The following is a 24751-nucleotide window of genomic DNA, read 5'->3' on the forward strand; positions in this document are numbered from 1 at the left end:
TCCTTCTTGGAGCCCCTCCATGGCTCCTCATTGCTCACAGGATAAAGGTTGGAATCCCTGAAGAGGCTGTGAGCCTTGTGTGCACACCCCTCCCTCCAGCCTTCCCTTTCTCCTTCCCACAGCGCCTGCTCCGTCTTTTCCTGAACTCGCCACACTCCCTCCACCACAGGACCTTCAAGTATTTGGTGTCTGCCCTCCTTAACTTTTGACTCCCACTCAGTGAAGCCATTCCTGAGTCTTCAATGTTATGTTCTTCAAGCCATTCCTGAGTCTTCAATGTTATGTTCTTCATGGTATCATGATCTTTAGTTTCACAAAGTTGATTTTCATTTGCAGTTGTGTAGCCATGGAGTATTGCTGTTGGAGCCCTAGTGGACTGTAAATCTCCAAGGGTGAGAGCTGTGACTGCCTTTCCTCTTGTATCTGGCACACCTTAGTGTCTGGCACATAGAGACACTCATGTGTATGTGGAGTGATTCAGCACATAATAAAGCCAATGGAAAACGGAATCTTCCTCTGGAGAAATGGCAAATTTTATGATACAAGGATGGCTCTTGTGGGAATTGCTTGTTTTGCCATTGCTACCCCCATTTTGTGCTTCCTGGGTGCTCCTTGTTGTCACCCCTGACGTTCCCTCCAGCTCTTTCTGGGCTCTAGAGCAACTGACTGCCTATTCATGGTGGGATGAACGGAGGTCCCAGTGAGTGGTACTTTACCAGCACAGATTTCTGATAGAGATTTCACCAAAGTTTGACTCAGACTCTTTGGGAGAAGTTCAACTCTTAGGAAGAAATTCGACTCTTTGGGAGAAATTCAACTCTTTCTGTTACTTCTGATTTTGCCTGTGACTAAGCATTTTGGTCTTTTCCTTAATGTTTCAGAAAATCCTCAGATAATTTTGCTTGCCTGTTCTACCACTTTCCTTTTTCGAGGCTTTGCCTTTTCTTTGGGCTACCCCAAATTCTGTAATGTACCCCAAAGATTAGTAGTATGTTTCCAGAGAGCTTATGGACATAAGTGGCAAGCATAGACCATCTATGGGAATAACCACAATGGTGCCAAACACTAGCATTCCCATTTTTCTTTGTCACTTTCAGATGCCAGCAGGTAGAACATTTCCTCTAGTTTTCAAATGTGATAGCTGCTTATTAAAACTGCAGCATAAACTTGCTCATGAGTGAGGGCAGTGACAGGATGAATTGCCCAGGTCCACACCATCATGATTTATACTTAATTTATTTGGCAATGTGTTTCTTTCTGTCTTTCCTGCACATAAGAAACTAGTCTCATATTTTTTATTGTCTTATTGAGACTTGGAATTATTTTGTTCAAAAAAATCAATTGTTAGGCTTTTTTTTAAACTAATTGTTTAAAAAATCCTTAAGGTAGGGCAGAAGTATTTTAGGATGAATTCATTTATACTGTATTTTTTCTTAAACAGTAGTATAACCTGAGATGTTTCATTCTCTTTTTCCTTAGAAAACTGCCTTGTAATGGTTTAGGCAGGGTCTCAATCATAAATAGATACGTACATGCATGCATACACATGCATAATGCATATGCATGCACGCAGAATGCATGCTTGCATACATACTTGTAGACACTTATATTTTGTTTATTGTGCTTGAAAAGAAATTAAGTTGAGGAGTTCCTGTTGGGGCTTAGTGGTTAACGAACCTGACTCGTATCCATGAGGATTCGAGTTTGATCCCTGGCCTTGCTCAGTGGATTAAAGATCCGGTGTTGTCATGAGCTGCAGTGTAGGTTGCAGATGTGGCTTGGATCCTGCTTTGCCATGGCTGTGGTGTAGGCTGGTGGCTACTGCTCCTATTTAACCCTTAGTCTGGGAATCTCCATATGCCATGGGTACGGCCCTAAAAAGACACAAGACAAAAAAAAAAAAAAAGGAAATTAAGTTGAGAAGTTGTACTTTTTAGGTGAAGACTGTTGTGTTGCTACCTATGAAACAGAGTGTTTACTTTCTCCATTTTAGCACTTTAAAGATCAAATTCTGTATTTTTTAAACTTGTATAATTTTATGATTGTTTAAAAATGATCTATGTTTTTAACCTCATTTGAAATTTTCCTTTCAAGATAGGCCGTAATTAGAAAATAATGATTTACTCTGGGAGGTTTGTCTATGATTATGTATCCTTAACAGGAACCAAAAGTTAAGGAACTCATGAGTGAAGCCACCCAAACAGAAAGAACAATAGTCTGAATTTACTTATTTGTGGGTGCTGAGTAAATTAGTCATTTTGTGTCTCCCACGTTGTTGCTTCTGTACTTCTCAGGCTGTGCCCATGAATGAACAGACTGTTCAAGAATTAACAAACCATGTTTGCCATTGCCACAGCCTTGGAGATGCATTGGAGAGCTTCAGGTTGGCTTTCAGAATGAGCCAGTTAACAGCCTGTACCCCCAGGATGGCTTCCTATGTTGAAGTGGACTCTAATATTCTGTGCCCCCAGTGGAAGACTTTTAAATAAGTTCGGAAATGCCTACAGGATATAACAATATATAGCCATTTAAAAGGTCATATTGAGGAGTTCCTGATGTGGCACAATAGGATTGGCGGTATCTGGGGAGTGCTAGGATGCAAGTTCGATCCCTGGCCCCACACAGTGGGTTAAGGGTCCTATGTTGCCACAGCTGTGGTTTAAGTCGCATTTGCAGCTCAGATCTGATCCCTGGCCCAGAAACTCCATATGTCTTGGGGTGGCCAAAAATGAAAAAAAGAAAGAAAGAAGGAAGGAAGGAAAGAAAGAAAGAAAAGTCATATTGAGGAAAGATACTCAGTGATATTGGAAAATATTTAATAAAAAGCTGGACAATATTTATTATGTTAACATATTAATACATTTAATCCTGAAAAACTGTACAAAATAAATACCATTATTTTTCCCAAGTTCACACATAGTAGTAGTAACCACTAGGCAATACTGTCTCTGTACCATGTATTATAATCTGCTTTTTATTTAACAAAACCATATGCATTAGGTAATTATCACAATTTTCTTTAAAAAAATTATTCCCATGTGTGTATATATATACAGGTATATATGCATATGTGTGTATATCCAGCTTTCTCTAGATGGTAGAGATTATGGGTGATTTAGGTGATTTTTATTTTCTTTTTTGTGCTTTCCAATATTTCTGTACTATAGATGAGTAACTTTTACAAATAGAGAAAAAATAAGTAGATTTCTTTAGCACTAGATATGTTTAAACAAGGTAGAAGGAAAAACATTTTAAAACAGCGATTGTCCACACTTTTGCAGTCTTTTGTGCCTTTTAAGTCTTCCATCACTGGGAGAGATTAAGAGCAGCCCACAGTCAGTTGTGTAGGGGAGAATCGTTTTGTCGCATTATTGGACACCTGTAGGCAATGTAATTTTCTCAAGGGCTAGGTGAGTTTGATCTAAGATGCCAAAGCCTTTTCCTTTGCAGAGGTATTTAGGATGATATAAGCAAGCATGTACTGTCTTTGTCCTTGTCTGAGAACCCTTTCCTTTGCCTCAGAGTCTCTAGATGTCCTCATCTGTATGTGTGACTTGTCCATCTCCATCCCTGCATAACAGCCATCCTTGGTTGTACCAATTAAAACAGCTAAGAGCACTGAAATGCTTTGATTCCCCGGAGGCTCTTTCCAGCTCCCTCTCCTCTGTAGAACTAGGCTTTTTCTTCTTTGCTTCTGTTGTTCCCTATCAATAGTATGTCCCTAGGCAGCATCTTTAGCAAGTCACTGCTGCACCTGTTTGCTCTGCTTCTTCTTCCTCCTAGCAAGTAAGTTGTGAAAGAGGCAGGGGGCTCGCCTGTCTATCCAACAGACTAGACATTGCTGTGTACAGGTATACAGAGCACTTTTCAAAGATGAATTATCTCAGGTGTATTAAGGTCACACTTAGAAGAACTCAAAGGTCAAGGTATATGGCTCAACTAAAGATAGATTGAGTAAAGATTGAGAAAGGCTTTTTGAGATTTTGAGGACTTTTTGGGAAAAGCAAAGAGGACATTCCCAAAGGATTAAAAATGTGTACTTAATGCTTTTACTGCCATGCAAATAACTGGGAAATGAATATCTTAATACTGACGAAAGTTTTTCTGCTCTTCCAAGAAGGAAACTGAATACAAAGGAGTTGTTTTCACCCATGTTATTATGAACAAGTGATACTCCCACATTGTCATCTGTAACTTCTGGAGTAGCCTCTTTGCTTAAGTAAATTGGCCACTTCCTTTTAACTCATTTGCCTAGGAAAAATATTTATGTTTGTATCTGTCTTTCCAACAGCATCCTGGTGGGGAAGAAGTCTTAAGGGAACAAGCTGGAGGTGATGCTACTGAAAATTTTGAGGATGTTGGACACTCCACAGATGCTCGAGAGTTGTCCAAAACGTTCATCATTGGGGAGCTGCATCCGGTAAGCACTTTGGGGGCTTTGTTTTTCTTTAAGGCTTACTCAAATCTATAGACTTTCATATTACAAAATTGAAAAAGGAGTAAAGGAGTAAAGCAAAAAACAATTTCTCCTCACTTTAGAACACCATTTTGTCACAAATAAATTGACCAGAAACTTCTTTGCATTTCCTTGGTTGCATTTTTCACTGGCACTTAGAGTCAGAATCCTCTCAACCCAGGGTTATGTCCTGGTGACGGTTTGCCTCAGACTCTGAAGTTTCCCTGAGCAACAGATTTTAGAAGGTGGAAGTATTGACCCAGGGTACTTTTATTTTTTAGTTTTTGACCAAAATATTTTTTTAAAGAAACTCCTTTCTACTTTGATTGCTTTCTAAAAAATGATTTAGAAATTTTTAAAAAAATCAGCTATATTAAATGAATAAACTCTGCCTTCTGTAAAACCCACACATGGTCCTCATTCTTTTCCACCTGAGACCTTGGAGAGCATCATCTTTAGTGTCAATCCATGGACTAACTATGGGAAAACATAGGCCTGTTTTAATTTTTATGTTAACCCAGGGCTGAAATAGGAATTTGGGTCTTTCTGCAGAATTTTAAAATGACCATGTATAACTTTGCTTCTCTGTCACCTGAAGTTATCTAGAATATGAACGCAGACTTGGAATGTGGAGCAGATGGGTGGAGTCCCCTCACCTCTAGAGAGAGCCTGGACCTCTCCTCCAAGCCAGTACCCTTCCTTCCCCTTCCTGCCTCAGGGTACATTACCAGTGGCCAACCTGAAGGGGTGGAGGTGCTGCTAGAAGTGGGCTCTCTAACAAGAAAAAGTAGGCAAACAGCCTCCACCCCAGTGAGCATGCTGAGAAACCATATGACAAACAACCATATGAAAAATTTTATTGTGTACGATCGATTATGCCATGAATGAAGGAAAAGTTGAAGTAGGTCTCAGTGGAAGGTCTGAAAGTAGGAAATCTGTTTTAGAGCAGCTTCCCTCTAGTGGGGAGGTGGGCTTTTTGGTTTTTTGGTTTTTTGGTTTTTTTTTTTTTTTTTTTTGGTTGTAGGAGATGGAACTTTGAGAGTAATTTTCATTTTTTAAGAAAGTTTATTCACCCACACATTTTCATCTTTTACCAAAGTGAAATAGCTTTATGGTAATCAAAGAGGTTTGACGTTAAAATGTTCTATCCTGTTCTGTTCCAAAGCTTGTGGGGAGCAGAGTGGGTGGGCTTTTAGTCTGTGACTACAGCATTTCTGCTTTGCCTGTTAACTGGTCTTACCTGTGATTGACCTTTAGCTGCACTTTATTTTGGACTGGCTGTCCTGGAGATTTGAGTAGATTGTGACTTCACTACAATTGGGAGACTGCAGGGATTCACTGAGGTTACTACAAATTACACACACACACACACACCCCCCTACCTTAAAAGGAATTTCACAGGATAGAAGGGAAGAATCTTGTGAGGTCTCAGCTGCTTCCTGAATTACAGATTAGAATTTGAGTCTAACAATTGTATGTATGGATCAGCATAGAAATATGACTATCACGGTTGCTATTCTGTGGATCAGCCTAGAAATATGACTATTATGGGTGCCATTCTGAACTTTGGAGCTTCAGATCGAAATACCTCTTTTTTTCTTTTTTTTTTTGTCTTTTTGTCTTTTGTTGTTGTTGCTATTTCTTGGGCCGCTCCCGCGGCATATGGAGGCTCCCAGGCTAGGGGTTGAATCGGAGCTGTAGCCACCGGCCTACGCCAGAGCCACAGCAACGCGGGATCCGAGCCGCATCTGCAACCTACACCACACACAGCTCACGGCAACGCCGGATCATTAACCCACTGAGCAAGGGCAGGGACCGAACCCGCAACCTCATGGTTCCTAGTCGGATTCGTTAACCACTGCGCCACGACGGGAACTCCCGAAATACCTCTTGACACTTAATCGGCTATGAATTTTTGCAGTCAGATGGATCAAACTGTATATTTAACAACCTAGATAGAACCTAAAATGCTGATTACTGAATAGTCATTTTTTTTTAATCTCAATAAAAGCAAGCACTTTAGAAATTCTTCTTTTGCAGATGCTTTTCTTTTCACAATGTGCCTCGTTTTTTGTTTTTTTTTTTAATTGCAGGATGACAGATCAAAGATTGCCAAGCCTTCGGTAAGTGTGACCACCTCCAATATCTCTGTGGCTATAATTATATCTTCTCTGTATTTCATACCTGTTGAACTAGAGGGCAAAGGTTACATACTTAGCTGAGGCCAACGCATGTCTTTCTAGGTTAGATGAATATGTAACCTGTTGGCTCAGATTTCTTGTTTTAGCCTGTCATTATATTTCATTAGGATAGCATGTGTATTCTCTTTGTAAAACTCTCAATACTTAAAATGATTTTTTCATCATAAATATCAACAGATGCCTTTTGAAGAGCTACTTTTTATAAGTAGCATTGTGCTTCTCATCTGGTCTCATCTGGAAGGTTTGACACAAGCCTTCTTTTCAGATAACTTAAAATCTGAACAGAATTCTTAATGCTTAAACTTTTGAGGACACTGCCCATGTCAACTTCATCTCCACATCTCTGGGACATAATAGGTGTTCAGTAAGTGTTTGTTGGTTGAATTTAATACTTACTTAATAACTTTTTAATGTATTTTTCCTTAGGAAAGGAAAATAATTCTAATAATGCAAATTTCATGTCCTGGTTCACTAGCTCTTCTCTCTGTGCTGATTAACTCACTTAGATGACTTAGCAACTTTTTTGAGGTTACTTTTTGGACTGCTGAAATTCTGTGATTTTTTTTTTTTTTTTCCTCCAAAGTCTGTCAGGGAAGAAGTAATTTTTCCTGTTAGGTGTTTAGTATGTTGGTAACCTGGTGCATATCATTCAGCTATAGTAAGACAAGGATTTGATAAGGCTTCTTACCTGAACTTAGAACTAATGTAGTTCCAACCATATCCTAAACTATGATGCCTACCAGGAAGAAGCACTACTTAGAGCTAAGGTCTCCTACATAACTGCTTTACCTCTGAGAGACACTCTCTTCTCCTTTAGAACATAAGTGACTTTGCCTACTTCAGAGCAGAACTGGAGAAATGCAGGACAGGAAACTGCCATTTTTCTTAGAGGCTGTAGCAAATACAATGAAAGAAAATACATGACTACTTTTTTTAGAGTTATCTTTTTTGTGCTTCTAGTTTACCAGAAGAAGAGAGTGCCCTTAGAGATTTCTTTTGTTTTGTGTATCTGTATAAACATCCATCTATCCACAAGCTGATAAACACATGCTATGATCTAATTTGTGTGTGTGTGTATGTCTTTTTAGGGTGGCACCCATGGCATACGGAGGTTCCCAGGCTAGGGTCGAATCAGAGCTGTAATTGCTGGCGTACACCACAGCCATAGCCATGCGGGATCTAACCTATACCACAGCTCATGGCAATGCCGGATCCTTAATCCACTGAGCAAGGCCAAGGATTGAATCTGCATCCTCATGGATACTAGTTAGATTTGTTTCCACTGAGCCATGACAGGAACTCCATATGGTCTGAATTTTTGAGATGTTACCTGCTTAAAATATTTGAGTTGTGAAATAAGGTGTACCAAAGACCATTAGCTTGAACCTGCCCAAAGGGAAACATGTTAAGTTGCCAAGTTAAGATATCTATAGACACAAAGATGATGCATTTTTAAGTTAGCAAATCTACATCTATCAAATTTGCCTACATGGAGGATAGCTGTAGTGGCAGTAAACACCTTTTCGTGGTTGCAGTTTTCAAAGCATCGCTGTAAAAGTGACTTGATTTAGTTCTCATGGTATCTTGAGGGATCCATGGACCTACCAGGGGAGGTGAAGACAATGAAGCTCAGCCTTATTCTGAGCTTTGACCTTGTTCAAGGTCACACACTGTAACTATGACTAGCACCCTCCTCAGACTTGGCAGATAGTTGCAAGTCTCTTAACCCTCTGGAGGCTTTAGTCTTCGCATGAAAGACATCACTCCATCAGTAGTAATTTGAGGGAAGCTTTCCCATGAAGGAATGGGCTAAGTTCAAAGAACTTAAAAGTTAGGTGACTTTGATTTGTAAAAGCTTGATGGGCTTTGCATGCATTTATAGATAGCTTATCATGTATTGGTTTAATTGTTCACCTTTTCCTACTTAAATTGAAGATCAAGATCACGGAGTGAACATCATGGAGTGAACAGGAGGCGGAGCCTGTAATAAAGACCATAGTCTTGTTGACAAATTTGTTAGTTATATATGGAAGCCCAACTGAGGCCCCTTAGACTGTTCCTTTTCATTAAAGCACTAAGTGGCGATTCAAACTTGCCTTAAGCATCCCTGGGTTAAGAGCCTCACAGATAATAATCAATCAAAAATGTATATGATCTTTTAAAAAGTTCAGCCCTTTAGAGGATCATTGTTGCTGGTAGTATTGATACACCAGCAAAGCTCTGTACCCCTGTTTTTTGGGGGGATTTTTTTGTTTGTTTTTTTTTGCTATTTAGGGCTGGGCTGTACCTGTGGCATATAGAAGTTCCCAGGCTAGGGGTCAAATCTGAGCTGTAGGTTGCTGTGGCTGAGCAGCCTGTGCCACAGCCATAGCAACACCAGATCCGAGCTGCGTCAGATCACGGCAGTGCCATATCCTTAACTCGCTGAGAGAGGCCAGGGATTGAACCCACATCCTCATAGATCCTAGTCGGGTTCCTTAACTGCTGAGCCACGAAGGGAACTCCCATACCCCTGGTAATGAGGGAATGGAGGAATGCTGGCCAGCCAAGTTTCCATATAGAGTTGTCAGCATGTTTGGTGAAATGCATGTGCACAGTATAACAATGTAACAAATCTATGTTTGCCTTCCATTTACTATTTCAGGCTTAGCTTTCTAGTGTGACAATAACATTTACCTTGAATGAATTGTATTTGTTTCAGAACTGATTGTCTTTCTTCTAATAATGTTTTTGCATTGTCCAATTACTTCTAGTAATCCTTGTTAATTTTATTCATCTACAAAATTTGAAAACTAATCTTGTAGTAGTTCTGAATACTTCCTGTAGTCTCTAAGATTTAATGTTGCTTAAAAAGATAATGAATGTGGAATTTTCTTTTTAAACTATTATTTTTTTCCCTCCTTCTGTGTCAGGAATCTTAAAGGCCATGTTTCCAGGTTGGTGGGTCTCACAACTGCTTTGCTTAGCTCTTCCCTGAAAGGTTTCTGCCTTTTCGAGGGAGTGTCTTTAACTCGCCTTGCTGTGTGTAGCTTTGCCTCACTGCAAATCGCTGATTGTTTTGCTAATGGTTTTTTATCTTGTGATTTGGGAAACTACAGAGAGAAAACTCTCTAATTTATTTATGGCTGCTACCTTCCTTTGACACACTAATACTTTTGCTGGTGTGGAGCTTCAAAAGCACACTTCTTAGGTGTTCCAGCCCAGAAAAGCTTACATCTTACTAGGCCTTAATTATCCCACTGTTCGGGGAAGTTTGTATCTTCCCAGAACCATCCATAGTTTATTACCATGTTACCGACAGGACAACTCTCAGAAAGTGCTGGAAGGTCAAACAGGCCATAATGATGAAAGATCCTGGCATCTGGAGGTTTCTTGGTGGGTAACAATGTGAGGTCAGCCCCTGAGGCATCCTGTGTCTTTCTAGAACTTTCTTACCAGAGTTAAAGAAGCCCAGGAAAGGTGGTTCAGACTGTTACAAATGACACTCATTTTTTTTCTTTTAAATATAATCTGGGTACCACTTTTACTTCATGTGGGATTTAATGAAATAACTGATGTTTTATGGACTGTTTATGCTTTTGAAGAATGAAACTGCTCTCCATAAAGGTAATGATAGGTTCTGTGTATAGTATAAGTGATACCTGTGTTCAGTTTCTGTGTTAAAGTATTTAGATGTCTATTGTGTGCAGAATATTTCAGGTAACCTATTGATTTTTAACATTTTATTTCAAATTATCTAGGTTGTATTATTAAGTAATTTAAATATAGATCATTCTTAATTTTTTTTTCTTTTGAAAAAATGGTGAAATTAGGTATTTAAGTGAAAAAAGGTTATGATGTAATTTTCCCTTTTGACTTTTTTTTTGAAGACTACATTGAATAAAAAGACTGAGTTGAATACACTGTTATGATTTTTGTTTTAAAACAGGTTTTAGGCAATTGAATAAATGTTCAGATGTTCCCTTTAACTTACTTTACTTTTATATTTCAGGAAACTCTTATTACCACTGTTGAATCTAATTCCAGGTATGTGGTAGTTTTCTTTTAAAGCATTACTGTCGTCAGAAGGCTCCTAGAATCAGAGCTGAACTGGAGGCCTCTTTCCTCTGATGCTCAGGTTCCCACTGAGCCCTTCTCAGTGGAAAGGCCAGGGGTCATCTCCATGCAGCACCCAGCCCACTCAGGGCCTTCTGTCCCAAACCGTCAGACAACTCAGCCTGTGGACACTCCTCAGAATGACCCCAGATCTTGCCCTCCAGCTGCATTACCTCAAGGAACAGAACAAATTGAGTCTTCTCTGCCCGTGTCAGCCCTATGGCCTGAGCCATCTTTCAGGCTCTGGGTGAACATCCCATTTCCTTCCTCATTTGATATGTGATCACTTTCTCAAATTGTCATGATTACATCTCCCTAAGTGTGGCTCACTTTTCCCTTGTCCCTTTTCTAGGCTGGCCTAAAGTTGAACCCAGTAATCGATAAGTGTAGCCTGAATCACTTATCCTGGGAACTGGATTTATTTGTTATTACCATCTTTGGCAGTTCTACCATACTGACTTGTATAACTGTCATATGTATATATTTGGACCCAAGCTCAAAGCCACACACTCCTGCTAGTTTTATTTCACCCTGTCAGATTTCACTGCCACAGGCTGCTGGTACATTCCCTGAAGTATTTTCCCTTGCTTTTTCCTGAAATGTCTTGTCTCCTTCTAAATGGAAACTGAAAACCAGCCAAAATGAAAATTGCCCTTGTAATCCTTTTTGAAATTTAAATCTTTATATTGAATTTGATCTTTGAATGGGTTAACATGTGAACAATATTAAAGGATAGAAAGTTTAGACAGAAAATATGTGTATATGTAGGTGTTACCTATCTTTATTCAGATTCTAAAATCTATACATTAATTTCTGTTTTCTAAGAAATAATAGTTTCGTATTGACATTGAAGATCTTCCTAGCTCTGCATCTGATTTGTGTCATCTGTCATTTATGCTTATAGTAAATCAAAATTTCTGTGCATTGGAACTGAACAATGTATAAATTAGGGATTTTCGTGAATTTACATCTGTGGACCACAGATTAAGTAATTTGGCCATGCTATTTCTATTTTTATTTTTCTCTTTTTTGTCTTTTTAGGGCCACACCTGTGGCATATGGAGGTTCCCAGGCTAAGGGTCTAATTGGAGCTGTTGATGCCGGCCTACACCAGAGCCACAGCAACGCCAGATCCGAGCTGCGTCTGTGACCTACACCACAGTTCACAGCAACGCTGGATCCTTAACCCACTGAGCGAGGCCAGGGATTGAACCCACAACCTCATGGTTCCTCGTTGGATTTGTTTCCACTGCGCCAACGATGGGAACTCCCGGGCATGCTATTTCTTAACACATTAAACCTACTACACACTTGTAAAGATTAGATTTTCTAAACAGAATCACAGAATGCCAAGCTGTGGTGCTAGTAGCAACCTTAGTAGTCATATGCGTCAACAACTTAACTTTATGGCTGAGGGGACAGTTACTTACCCTTGGCTGTAGAGCTTGCCAGTGGCTGTCCAGAAATGAGAAACTTGGTCTTCCAGTTCTTAGTTCACTGCCATTTTCAAGGCTGTAACTGGAATAAGGCCTGTTAGGAATACTCATTTTTCTCAATTTATGATATATAACCCAGAGTTGATGTCCTTTCGATGTCATTGTTCCTAGGTGGCATCCAAAGGCTGGAAGGATAGAGCAGTTTGCCAGTATACCAGGGAGGGCATATGTTATACTCCTATCACTTTTAACAATTCAGAGTTATCTTTTCATCCAAAAAGGTTAGAGAGGTAATAAAAAAGCATGCTATGGTGACTTTCATGGTTAAGAGAAGGAGCATTTTGAGTCCTCTGCTTTGAACACCATGCAAATATCACTGCTGTTTCTTTCCAGCTGGTGGACCAACTGGGTGATCCCAGCCATCTCAGCACTGGTTGTATCCCTGATGTATCACTTCTACACATCGGAAAACTAAAAACATTCTCAGAAGCCAATGGAAGAAAAGACTGCTCTGGTCCAGGGAGAAAGAAGCTACCATTAACTGCCTTGATTGACAGAATACTTCACTGGAAAATAATTTCAGTATACCTGTTTCCTTTTCCTCCTGCATTAGTCATAAAACAAATCAAAAAGCACTGTTCTATTCTTTCTACTCCTCAACTTTTAGAGTGTGCCTTTTTATTCATCAGCTTTGTTTTGATGTTCCATCACTACATCATTTGCTTAGTGTGGGCACAATCTTTTAAAACCTATCACATTTGCCTGTCTCTTTGGTGTATAATTGTCTGTAACGTTTGAAATCTGATTATTTGGCAGTCATTTAATATGCTGATCACTCAGACCTGCGTTGTCTGTCTCGTGCGAGGAGGAGCATCCTTGAGTCTCTTACTCTGCTGTTTCATCTAATTGAATAATCAGGTACTACATGTTTCCAATGTAGTTTTTCCCCCCAAGGGAAATATGAAAAGCCCAGAAATAATAGCTTAAAGATTTCTAATAGTTGTTCTACTTGAAAAGTTGAATAGATGATAAAAAGGAAAAATGCCCTATAGGACAGAGAAAAGAGACTCCATCTCTTTGATTAAAAAAACACTAGCAACATCAACAAAAGCCTGTGAACCATGAGAGAACATTACCACTGTCCCTTCTCTCAGCTTAAAAGATGTCATTCCAAAGAGGTTCTCGGTTACAAAGGTTCTAAAGTTTTACAGATTCCTCCTTCAGAGGTGAAAACTGTTTATGTGCTCCTGTAAGGAAATGCTGATTCTCTTAATTTGAAAGACATTGGCACATTTGGAATCTGATTTTTGAAGAAATTTAGCTTCTGGTGATGGGCCATAAGGAACTCTGGTGTGGCTCCAGTGGACTGACTCATCATCTGTCTTCATTTTTCTCAGCCTCATGCTTTTTTTCTTTAAATATGGAAACTTGAGAGATGATTTTATAGAGTTGAAGTACTTCATAGTTAGCAATGATTGTCCATTGGCGTGCTAGATGATTTATGAGCCATGGAGTTCTAGAGAAATAACTAAAACACATTGGAAAGGAATTTTTCTAAATAACAGAGCATCATAGATTTTTATAATCAATGACGTATATCACCCTCTGCCTGGAAGTTAGAGTGAAGTTGGAGGGCGGTGGAGCAGGTGGCTGTGTCGTGTGGGAAAATGCCTGGCAGAGGAATCCTTTGTTCAGATTTTAATAAACATATATCTGAAACAAAATACGCCTCTTGTGGTGGACTTGGAGGGCTCTGACACACATCCCTCTGCATTCTGTTACATCCACAGACAAGTCAGCCGGCTCTGCTGTAATACACTGTCGTGACTGTCATGATGGATATGTCAGTCACTAACTAAAAATGATTCCCGAGACCTCCTTCATTCTGCGTTTTGATGCTGTTGTATCAAGGATTTCCACATAAAGTTCCACAGTTCTTTCTCTGGGATGGGAGAGCAGTCAGTTCACTACTCCAGATGTGATTTTTTAGCGTCATTATGAAAGATGTGTCTGGGGAATGGTACAACCAAAGGGTTTAAGGCAAGAAGTTAGTGCCACGGTGAGCGCACCTGCATTTGTTCTCCCCCCCACCCTCACCCAAGCCCCACAGACAGGAGGGGCTCCTTGGGTTCTTGTGAGGCTTGAAATGGAATGACCACCACACCCACACTCCTCTGAGCAGCCCGCACGTGTAGCCGATGTTTGCATCTGGATCTCGTAGAGGAAAGCTTGCTTTCCATGAGTGTCTTAGAGGCTGACCCAGCCTCCAGACTCGTCTTGCTCTTCTCTGGCTGCACTTGTGTTCACGGTCACCTTATCTGGAGCCCAGTTTGGCCCATATCAGGGTGGGGATCTGTGGTCCTTGGGATAGTACAGAGTTACCTTAGAGGTCAGGGTCCACTGCAGTGCCATCCACATTAGCGAAGGCAGGCTTCCACGTTGTCCCTACTCTCGTATAAGGAGGAGCGGGCATGGAAGTGAGGACATATGGTGGGGATGGGGCTGAACCTCTGTATCTGCTCTCTTCAGTTGCTCAATGGCTGGGCAGACTGGGGAAGAAGCCACAGGAGAGGAAAGTGTTTTATGCAGGAAGCCTGGAGTAAAAATTTGAGAAACAACGAAAAGGATACCAGGGAGTCACATAGTGAGTGGGGGAGGGGAGGAGCGGCTCCATCTGGAGGCATGTTTTGCAGTCAATCAACAGATGATTGTGAATTTGAGAGATCACAAAATCATTATGTAAATTATAAAACAAATGCCAGTCTTATTTGTTTTTTGATTGTCAAATGTGAACATTTCCATCAAGGTAGAAAACAAATTTCCAAGTTGTGGGTGGGAACGATGCATTTGCCTAAGAAAGTCCTAAAAAAATGGAGAAAATAGTAACAGTTGTGTTCCTGCTTCTCTCTACCTGCCTCAGGCCCAGGTATTTTCCTAGTCGCTCCTTTTTCTGACTGAGGGTGATGATGCAGAGTCCCAAGTCATGAAATTCACTGTGAACCAAATAAAGCCTATGTGAAGTTTGGAAGTAGAATATCTTAAGGCTCTTTGTTTTACAGAGTATGGATGGGCCTTTCTGATCCCACAGGTCATCTCTACATCTGGTGGTATCTCAAATCCCTAAGACCAAGCTGAAGTTGACTCAAGGTTTCTGGTTGGCCTTGAACCAGTTGTACTTCCCAGGGTGGAGCTGTGGCAGACTCCACCGTCACCATTCCCTTTAAAGAAAAAAGTGGCCAGTGAAGCAAACTTGCTTGTGTCTGCAGCCTAGGTCCTCCTGAAAAATGATGCAAAATGTGCAATTGCCAGTGTTTTACCTTTAGTCCAAATAATTTAAGAAACCATTAAGATGGCATGTTGTCATTTTTTAGATAAGAATTCTATTTGTTTTGATATTCTTGAAACCATGGGGGAGTTCTGGAAATAACTGAACAATTTAGAAGTTCTACAAGAAAGGATTTGAAATTCCCGTAATAATTTTAAATAACATACTGTGGTGAACGTTCAATAACTTTGAAAACTCTTGTTTCATTACCTAATATTTTATTTCTAAATGAATTTTTTTCACCTTTATGATTATGCTTATCCTGTCAGTAGCTCTTTAGGAAGAAATTGAGAGTTGTCAGATGGAAATATTTAATATTTTTATAAGTAATAGCATTAATTTCACAGTTCACCAGTTCAAGAACACAAATTAAGATTCATAATTATCTTGGAAGAAAACACAGGTGTAGATCTTTATGATTTTGGAGTAGGCAGTGATTTCCTAGATAATGATAGCAAAAGATAAGCTACAGGAGAACTAGACAAACCGAACATCATTAAAATTATGACACAAGTAAGTGAAAAGACAGCACACAGAAGAGAGAAAATATTTGCCAATCTCATAAGAGGCTTTTAAATAACTCTTACAACTCAATAAATAAAAGAGAATAACCCAGGAGTTAGCATTGTGGCTCAGGAGGTTATAAACCTGACTAGTATCCATGAGGATGCAGGTTCAATCCCTGGCCTTGCTCAGTGGGTTAAGGATCCAGCATTGCCTTGACCTGCAGTGTAGTTTGAAGACACGGCTCAGATCCGACATTGCTGTGCCTGTGGTGTAGGCCGGCAGCTATAGCTCCGATTTGACCCCTAACCTGGGAACTTCCATGTGCTATAGGTGTGGCCCTTAAAAAAAAAAAAAAAAAAAAAAAAGTAACCTAATTGAAAAATTGACAAAAGATCTGAATATACACCTCTCCACAGGTGTACAAAGCTGATGGATGAATTGATGTTCAGAAGCATTAGTTATTAGGAAATGAAAGTCAAAACCATGTAAGATACTACTAGTGGGGATTAAGATGGCAGAATAGAAGGACTGGAGCTCAACTTCTCTCCTAAAAAAATTCACAACTAAAGGGTGAGCAATCTTCAACCAAATGGACCAAAAACCTTAAAAAAGATACCCTACTCCAGAAGAAAAAGAGGAGGGCACATCAAGAGGTAGGAGGGGCAATTACACGATATAAACAAACCCATACCTACTGGGTAGGAGCTCCACAGACTGGAAACTAACTGGTTTACAGAGACTCACCTACAGAAGTGAGAGTTCTGAGCCCCGCATCAAACTCCCACATGTGGGGATCTGGCACTGGGAGAAAGAGCCCCTGGAGCATCTGGCATTGAAGGCCAGTGGGGGTTGTGTGCAGGAGCTCCACAGGACTGGGGGAAATGGAGACCCCATTCTTAAAAGGCGCACACAGACTTTCACGTGCACTGGGTCCCAGGGCAGAGCAAAGTCTCCATAGGAATCTGGGTCAAACCTGACTGCAGTTCTTGGAGGACCTCCTGGGAAAACAGGGGTGAATGTGGCTTGTTGTGAGGGAAGGACACTGAAGGCAAAGCTCTTGGGAATATTCAGCAGCCCTGCCTTTCTCTGGAGGTGGCCCTTTTGGGAAAATCTGGCCCCGCCTGTCAGTCAGTGCTGAGAAGCCCCAGGCCAAACAACAATCCTGGTGGGATCACAGCCCCGCCCCTCAGTAAACAGGCTACCTAAAGACCCCTCAGGCACACAGCTGCCTCTAATCCCAACCAGAGACAAAGCCCCACCCACCAGAGGGTTTAGAATCAGCTCCACCTACCAGTGGGCAAGCATCAGTCCCTCCCATCAGGAAGCCTACAGCAAGCCCCTGTACCAACATAATAAGATACTACTTCACACTCACTAAGACCATAATAACAAAAATATGGTGATAGAAAATGCTGACAAAGATGTGGAGAGATTGGAACCCCTGTGCTTTGCTGGTAAGAATATAAAATGGTATAGCCACTGAAAAACATGGCAGTTCCTTAAAAAGTCAAATGTGAAATTGTCTATGACCCAAAAATTCAATATACTTAAGAAAACTGAAAACAGGTACTCATAGAGGTTCCCTTGTGGCACAGTGGGTTGAAAATCCAGCATTGCCTCAGCTGCAGTGCAGGCTGCAACTAACTACAGCATGGGTTCAGCCCCTGGCCCAGGAACTTCCACCTGCCATAGCAGTGGCCAAAACAAAAAACAACAGGTCCTCACACAAAAAGTTGTACATGAAAGTTCATAGCATTATTCATAATAGCCCCAAAGTGGAAACGACTCAAATATTTGTTCATCAACAGATGAATGGATAAACAAGATTGTTATATCCATATAATGGAGAATTATTTGATAATAGAAAGTATATATGCATGCTACAGCATGCCTGAAGCTTGGAAACAGTGTGCTAAGTGAAAGTAGTCCCAAAAGGCCACATACTGTGTGATTCTATTTATATGAAATGCTCAGAATTGGCAAATCTATAGAGATAGGAAGTGGTTGCCTAGGGCTAGGAAAAAGGGTTAAGGAGAAGTTAGAAGTGACTGCTAAGGTGTATGGGCTTTTGGGGGGTAGGGAGGGATAAGAATGTTCTGAAACTAATTGTAGTTTTGTTTGCACATACCCTAAATGTACTAAAATACATTGAATTGTACAGTTAAGTGGGTGAGCAATATGATGTGGGATTATAGTTCAATAGAGCAGTTATTTAAAAAATTCTGCACAATCTCTACCCCCAAGAAATGTCTTCTCCCATGTTTATTATTTCATAAACACCCTGCCAGTTCATGCCAGAAACCGGAGCTCCTCACACCCTCCTCACCCACATCACTTCCTACAATCAACACTCCGTTAAAAGTGGCCTCCTGTAAGATGTGGGATGTAAAGCTAGAAAAGGGACTCTTACTTTTTCATTTTGTATTTTGTGCTTATATATTGTTTGAATGAAAATGTATGACTTTGCTGTTAAAAATAAGACAAGAAGTAGCTCAAATGGCCTGTGTACTCTCTTCCTAAATTGATGTCCTTCCTCCACCTCCAGTGTCACCACCTTAGTTCAGGCCTTCACCTCCTCTCTTCTGAATTTTTGCTGCAAATGCTCCCTGGCTTTTCCTCCTGGATGTGTTCATGCTATTATTTCAGATTCATGGTGTATTCTTTACGCCTCGTCTAATTCCTAGGACTGTGTCTGTTTGCTGACTGAATAACTAAACTAATAAATGACTGAAGTCCCTTAGGTGATTTCCCACTTCTCATCTTTTTCTAATTTCTTATTCCCATTATTGGATTATTCTTACTAAAACACCACTTTGATACCACTCTCGTCCAAAAGGCTTGGTGATGGCACCAAGTCCAAGGTGGTCCTGAAGGCAACTGGCAAAGAGCCTGAAGATTATTGAGCTTTAAGAACTGCAGCCAGAATGCTGGCTCCCAGTTTTGTATATTTGGAGTACAGGTGTGTTTAGCCTCCAGTAATTTCTCAGCAGTGGTGAGAGGTGGAGAAAGATACTCTTAGCATGTGAGATCCTGTTGGCCGGTGAAGCTAGGTTATTTCCTAGATCTTGGAGCCAGTCCAAAGGATGGAGGGGGAGGGAGAAGGAAGGTTATCAATTACAAACAGAAGGGGGGCAAGGCTGGTTACACACCCAGAGGTCAGGGAAGTTCTGTGTTCTTGGGTCTGAGTTTGATTAACTTCTGCTAGCTACTTTTTATCTCTGCCAAGCTGCAGTATCTCATGACATCAGCAAACTTGCCTCAGATCCGAGCCTGTAGCCTCCAAAGCTAATAAAGTTTACTTGGCAGTAAGCCTAGTTCCCCAAAGCTGCCTTTTAACTAAAACCCCAAGTGACACTGTCATCCTGGGGAAACAGTGATTATTTCAGCATTCAAGATTTATCACTGAGGCAGCAATAACTCAAGAAGGCATATTTCTCTTTCTTCTTGGTATGAGCTTAGTCACTGATTTACTCCTAGACACTGAAACCTTGAATAACTCATAGGAGAATTCCCAACAGATACAACTGGGAACATCTCAATGTTTTTGGCTGAAGTTTTCATATATTAGAACAAAATTCTTTCAGGGAAATCATGGAGTAGATTTTTGTCTTTATTTCCAATCTTCACTGCTTGTTATTTTTCTGAGTCACCTGTGCTGAGCATCATGCTTAAACATGTTTGGTTCTCTGTATTTTTCAAGTTGAAACTGGATTCCATAACCCTTCCATTTCTCTCCTCCTGAAGCTCTTCTCTCCAGAGGCAATGTGTGGCCCTCTTCCCCTGTGCATGTCTTTCCTCTAAAGCTCCCCTCCCCAGGGATCCCTGAAGCCCTGTTCCTGCTCAGTTTGCTGAGACATGCCAGGGGAAGAACAAAACAGCTCTGGTGTGTTGCGTCTTGATAAAAATGAATTCCATAATACTCATAGGATTTCCTTTCTTTTATGATTTTGGTTGCCTGTCTCCTCTCCCTATTTTTAGAATGTGGTCAAAGCCCCATTACCTGTGTGGTTGGACCGTTGATTACCCAAAGTCAGATCAAGTGGAAAATCATCATCACTTTAACTTCATTCAAATATTCATTCTTTTGTCAAGTGCTTTTCTTTGAGAGGAGGTCTGTAATATTCAATTAAATATTATAATTGTAGTTACAGATATAGCTACAATAAGTAGACTGGGAACTAAAACAACTGATAAACATACATTTGTGGGGAGTTCCTGTTGTGGCTCAGTGGTTAACGAATCTGACTAGGAATCATGAGGTTGCGGGTTCGATCCCTGGCCTTGCTCAGTGGGTTAAGGATCCGGCGTTGCCATGAGCTGTGGTGTAGGTCGCAGATGCGGCTCGGATCCCGTGTTGCTGTGGCTCTGGTGTAGGCCAGCAGCTATAGCTCCAGTTAGACCCCTAGCCTGGGAACCTCCATATGCCACGGGTGTGGCCCTAGAAAAAGGCAAAAAGACAAAACCAAACCAAACCAAACCATACACTTGAGTGGTTAGAGTCAGGGTGTGTGGGCAGACTCAGTTGAGCGTATCAGTGTGCCAAGGTTAAGAATTTCAAAGGATGAGTAAAGAGAAAACCTGGCGACTAGATTCAGTGGAGAGGGTTGATAGGGCTCCTACTGTAACTTCTAAGATTGAATCTTGCTTTGTTCTTGCCCACCTTGAGCTCAAACTGTGCATTTCCATTTATTCTGTGTGGCAGTGGTACGTGCACCTAGTCAGCCACCATTCTATGGCAGCAGTAGTTGTCTGTTTCTTGGCAGGGGAAACCCAAAGTAAAGAGCCCCCTAGTTACCTCCAGCCCAGCTGAATAGCAACTGAGTTTAAAGGAGTGGCACCTGAAGATTGGGACAGCCAATTTCAACTTCAAAAAGCAGCTCCAGCGGTTGTTAACCCCCCAGATATTACCTGAAACATCTTGTTCATGTGCATGTTTTTTTCTGAAAAGGGTATTAGTATTTTGCTTAAATTCTTAAAGGGACTGTGTTATTCCCCAAAGATCAAGAGCTGCTAGTTATAAGTAAATGGAGGAGAAAGCAACCCTCTTCAGTTCACAGCTGTTCCCTGAAATCCATCCTCCAACCATGCATTGGGTTCCTGCCATGGCTGAGGGACTTAGCCCTGAACTGGACACCACAGTCCTTGCCCTCCGGAAGCTGCATTCTAGTGGGAGATATGCAAAGAATGGGTAAATCAAGAGACATGCATGGAACATCAGTCAGTGAAAAGTATAAAGAATAAAATGGGTCTGAGAAAGGGAAGAGAAGTGTGATTTTAATTAGGTGATTAGGAAATCCTCTGTGGATTGGAGACATCTAGGTGGAGACCTTTAAGAAGTGAGGGAATGAGCCATGCAAATGTTTTGTGAAAAGCCTTCCTGAGATTGGAGACCAGTGCAGAGGCCCTGAGGCAGCAGTGTATATTTGAAGAATGAGGCCAGCCTTGCTTCAACACACATGATCAGATTTGCATTTAGAGGGATCCATCTGGAAATTATAGACAATGGGTGGCCAGGAGCAGGTGCCTAAGTCTAGGAATAAGTACATGTATTTATAAACGCATTTTAATATATTTAGATTTTTCAAAATGGAAATATTAAAATTATAGTTATCTTATACAGATTTATAGAAAAATAAAACATGTAAATAAAAAATATAAAAAAAGAAAATTCTAATTGGTGGCCACCTAAACATAACTACGATTAGCATTTCAAAATACATAGTCTTCCAGAATTTCTTCTCACATTCCTTTAGAAAAGTGGAATCACATTGGAAAGATTTTTTTCACTTAACAATAAACTACAGAACTCTATCAAAAAGCAAAAGGCTTTCTTGTAATTGAATGTGATCCATTATGTGCTATTTTTTTTTTGTGGTAAAATATATTCATCGTTAAGGGAAATTAGCAAGGCCTGCATCGTAGCTTCTCAGCATGTGTTCTGTGGACCAGCAGCATCAGCATAGTCAGCGAGTTTAAGTGCAGAATCTCAGGATCCAGGCTAAAGGTAGAGACGCACTAGCCTCAACTACTGTTACGATTTATGACTCTATTGTTATCCCTATTGTTATATCCCCTATTGTTACCCTCTTATGACTCTGTATTTTCATTCTGAATCTCTATCAGAGACTCACCTACAGCAAATCAAGGAGTTTCCATATATCAGTTTTTGTAGAAAGTCCCAGGGGTACAAAATGATTGAGACCTTCAGGCAAGTGGGAGGAGTTCCAAGGGGTTGGCTTGGGCATTTGGGAGGTGGCCATGCTCTCCAGTGGGATTGAGACACACGCTAAGCCTTCACTGCAAGTGGCCGCCCAAGCCACTGAGTACTTGGGATTGTCCAGAAGAATGTGTGGTGTGAGAAGGTCAGGGAGCAATGGGTGGAACCAGTGTGAGGGGAAGGGGAGGGCAGGACACAGATATGCAGACTTCTCAGTGTAACCACTGTCCCTGGGGTCATGGATAATAGCAGGTGCTGCCCTAATAGCACTTGTGTAGGATTTGCCACGAGCCAAGCACCCTTTGAAGGGTGTTACATTTATGACCTCACCTGATCCTATCGTATACACAGGAGGTATAACCCTGCTATAATCTCTGGGTTAAAGATGAAGCAGCAGAGACAGAGAATTCTCCCAAGGTCACCAACATGTGACAAAGCCAGGACCTGACTCCTGTGAGACTCTCTCTGAGGTCTATGCTTTGAACCAGGGTGTCAGGATTGAGGCTGAAAATTTCCCCTAGAACAGTGATAGAACAGTCGTGCTGGCCTTGTGGAGAAAAAGGGGTGGGAGTGTGTCTGTGGATGGAAGGGAGGGACCACTTTGTCCAGGAGCTTGGCTGTGAGGGGAAGACAGTGATGGGATGGTAGCTAGAGAGGCTGGGCAGGGGCCAGAGGGCTTTTGTGCTTTGTTTTAGCTTAGAGGTGGGAAGTAGGAACACATGTTTCCATGCTGAATGCTGTGTATAGGAGAGGTTGAGGCTGTGGGAGAAAGGGGCTGACTGGCAGCCACAGGTCCCTGGGAGGCTCTGCCTTGGAGAAAGTCCCTCCATTATGAAAGGGCCAAGGTGGGCAGGATGGGAAATGGGGAATTTGGAATTTTCATACCCCTTCTGTTTCCATGAAGTCACCTGAGAGTCAGAGGAGGTAGTAGAGAAGAAAAAGGAATAATAATAACGAGGAATAGAAGAGAGATTTATTTGAGCCAAGCTGAGGACTTGAGCCCCAGGCAACACAATTCAACTGCTTCTGGTAACACCATCCAGATCTGACTTTTGGTGACCAGCCCCCTCATTCTCAGCTCTGTAATATGGGTAGGATTGACCCAACTCCTAAATCCAGGGTGGGCCCTAATTTGCTTGAGCTAAAAAACAAACAAACAAAAACCTTCTCTTGGCCATAGTGGGAAAATAATTGTCTATGTCAGAACTAAAGAGGCAGAAAAGCTAATTGCCAGTGTTTATGGGAAAGTGAAATACCTTCCCTCCTCTATGTGTGCTGTCAGAAGAGACCATTTCTCTTCTCCTGAATGATAGAGTGTAAAGATGTATGTCATGGACTGCTGCAGCCATTTTGGCATCATGTGGTATCTTGGGTCCTGCTGGTGTGGAGACTCATGAGGTTTGGGGATGACCCTGTTCCCATGGAAGACAGATTGGAAGGACTGGGGAATCTGAGTTCTTAGAGACACTGACTTAGCTGCTGGATCATGCCTTTTCCAAATCTATCACGGGTTTTGTTTTTTTGTTTTTTTTTGTTTTTTTTGAGGTCAGACGCCTGTCATACTGCTGATAATCTGACAAATGTTGACCTATTAAAATGGCAGTTTCTTTTGGTTCAACCTGAGAGTTGAAATTCACAAATCCCTATGATTGTCTAAGTCAGTTTGAAGTGAGTTGTAGCTAAGACAAGCTGGAGCTCAAAACCATGCCCCAGGAAATAAGGAGCTTGCTGCAAGACCCCAGATACTGATTGCTCTAGGATGCCTCTGCGGTGCTGTTGCCACCACCCGTCCCTACTGCTGCTAAAACCTGGGCCATATAAGAGATGCCACAGTTTGCTCCTGCAGTGACCACCACGGGCATCTATGGTGATGCCCAAGGAAGGCAGATGAGGGGTGGGCTTGTGTTGACCCAAGGTTTCCATCAGCCCAAGCTTGGGAGGACTATGATTTGGAGCAAATCCCAGCTGAGCTCAGCAAATGGGTGTGAGTTCACAAGCAGAAGCCTCCCTTTATTTGGGAAATGCCCGGGGGCTGAGAGGCTGAGGGGGCCAGAAACCTTTCTTTGAGGAGAGCTGGCTAGCTCACTCTGCTGTGAGTGTTCCCCCTTCTTGAACATCAACATTGCTGAAAACAAGGGTCTTTCCATAGAGGTGTTGAGGATGGATGGCAGGACCTCTGGGTGCTGTGGATGTTTGAATTTTTTAGCTCTAAGTGACTATTTGGGAAGAGCTGGAAGGGCTTTGGATATAGTTAGGTAAATTGGACCAATGCCAGTTTTGTGAGGTGAAGGAAGTTTTTCTAGGTTAGAATAAGCACAACCTGGACTGCTGATTTTTCCTGGTCACATTGCTCAACAAGCTGCTGGCTTCAATTGAAACCATAGTTAGTTAGTATTAACCCATCATGTTTCATCAGGTCACAGGCATCTGCTTAAGGGGGAAGAGGTGTCATAAGTCAGAGTTTGCATATATGCTCTTCCTCCATGTGTCTGTTTTACTCATTTCTCCTGACAG

At 41.3% G+C, this 24751-nt stretch overlaps 1 protein-coding gene across 2 annotated transcripts in view; it reads left to right on the forward strand.

Moving 5' to 3' along the window:
• CYB5A (cytochrome b5 type A) overlaps positions 1 to 13912 on the forward strand; it is a 35551-nt gene extending 21639 nt beyond the window's left edge. The window contains exons 2-5 of one of the 2 annotated variants that reach the window (XR_014837023.1): positions 4292 to 4420; positions 6550 to 9593; positions 10649 to 10683; positions 12582 to 13912. Coding sequence is in view for 1 of the 2 variants with exons in the window: in NM_001001770.1 (NP_001001770.1) it covers positions 4292 to 4420; positions 6550 to 6579; positions 10649 to 10683; positions 12582 to 12663 (276 nt within the window). In the remaining variant the exon portion in view is untranslated. 2 annotated transcript variants of the gene reach the window in all.
• Positions 13913 to 24751: the final 10839 nt, after the last annotated feature.

This window comes from Sus scrofa, chromosome 1, assembly GCF_054392235.1.
Source record: "Sus scrofa isolate SSC_HxYL_T2T_F1_AM1 chromosome 1, Sscrofa_HxYL_maternal_Yorkshire_Landrace_v2.0, whole genome shotgun sequence".
In the NCBI taxonomy this organism is placed as follows: domain Eukaryota; kingdom Metazoa; phylum Chordata; class Mammalia; order Artiodactyla; family Suidae; genus Sus; species Sus scrofa.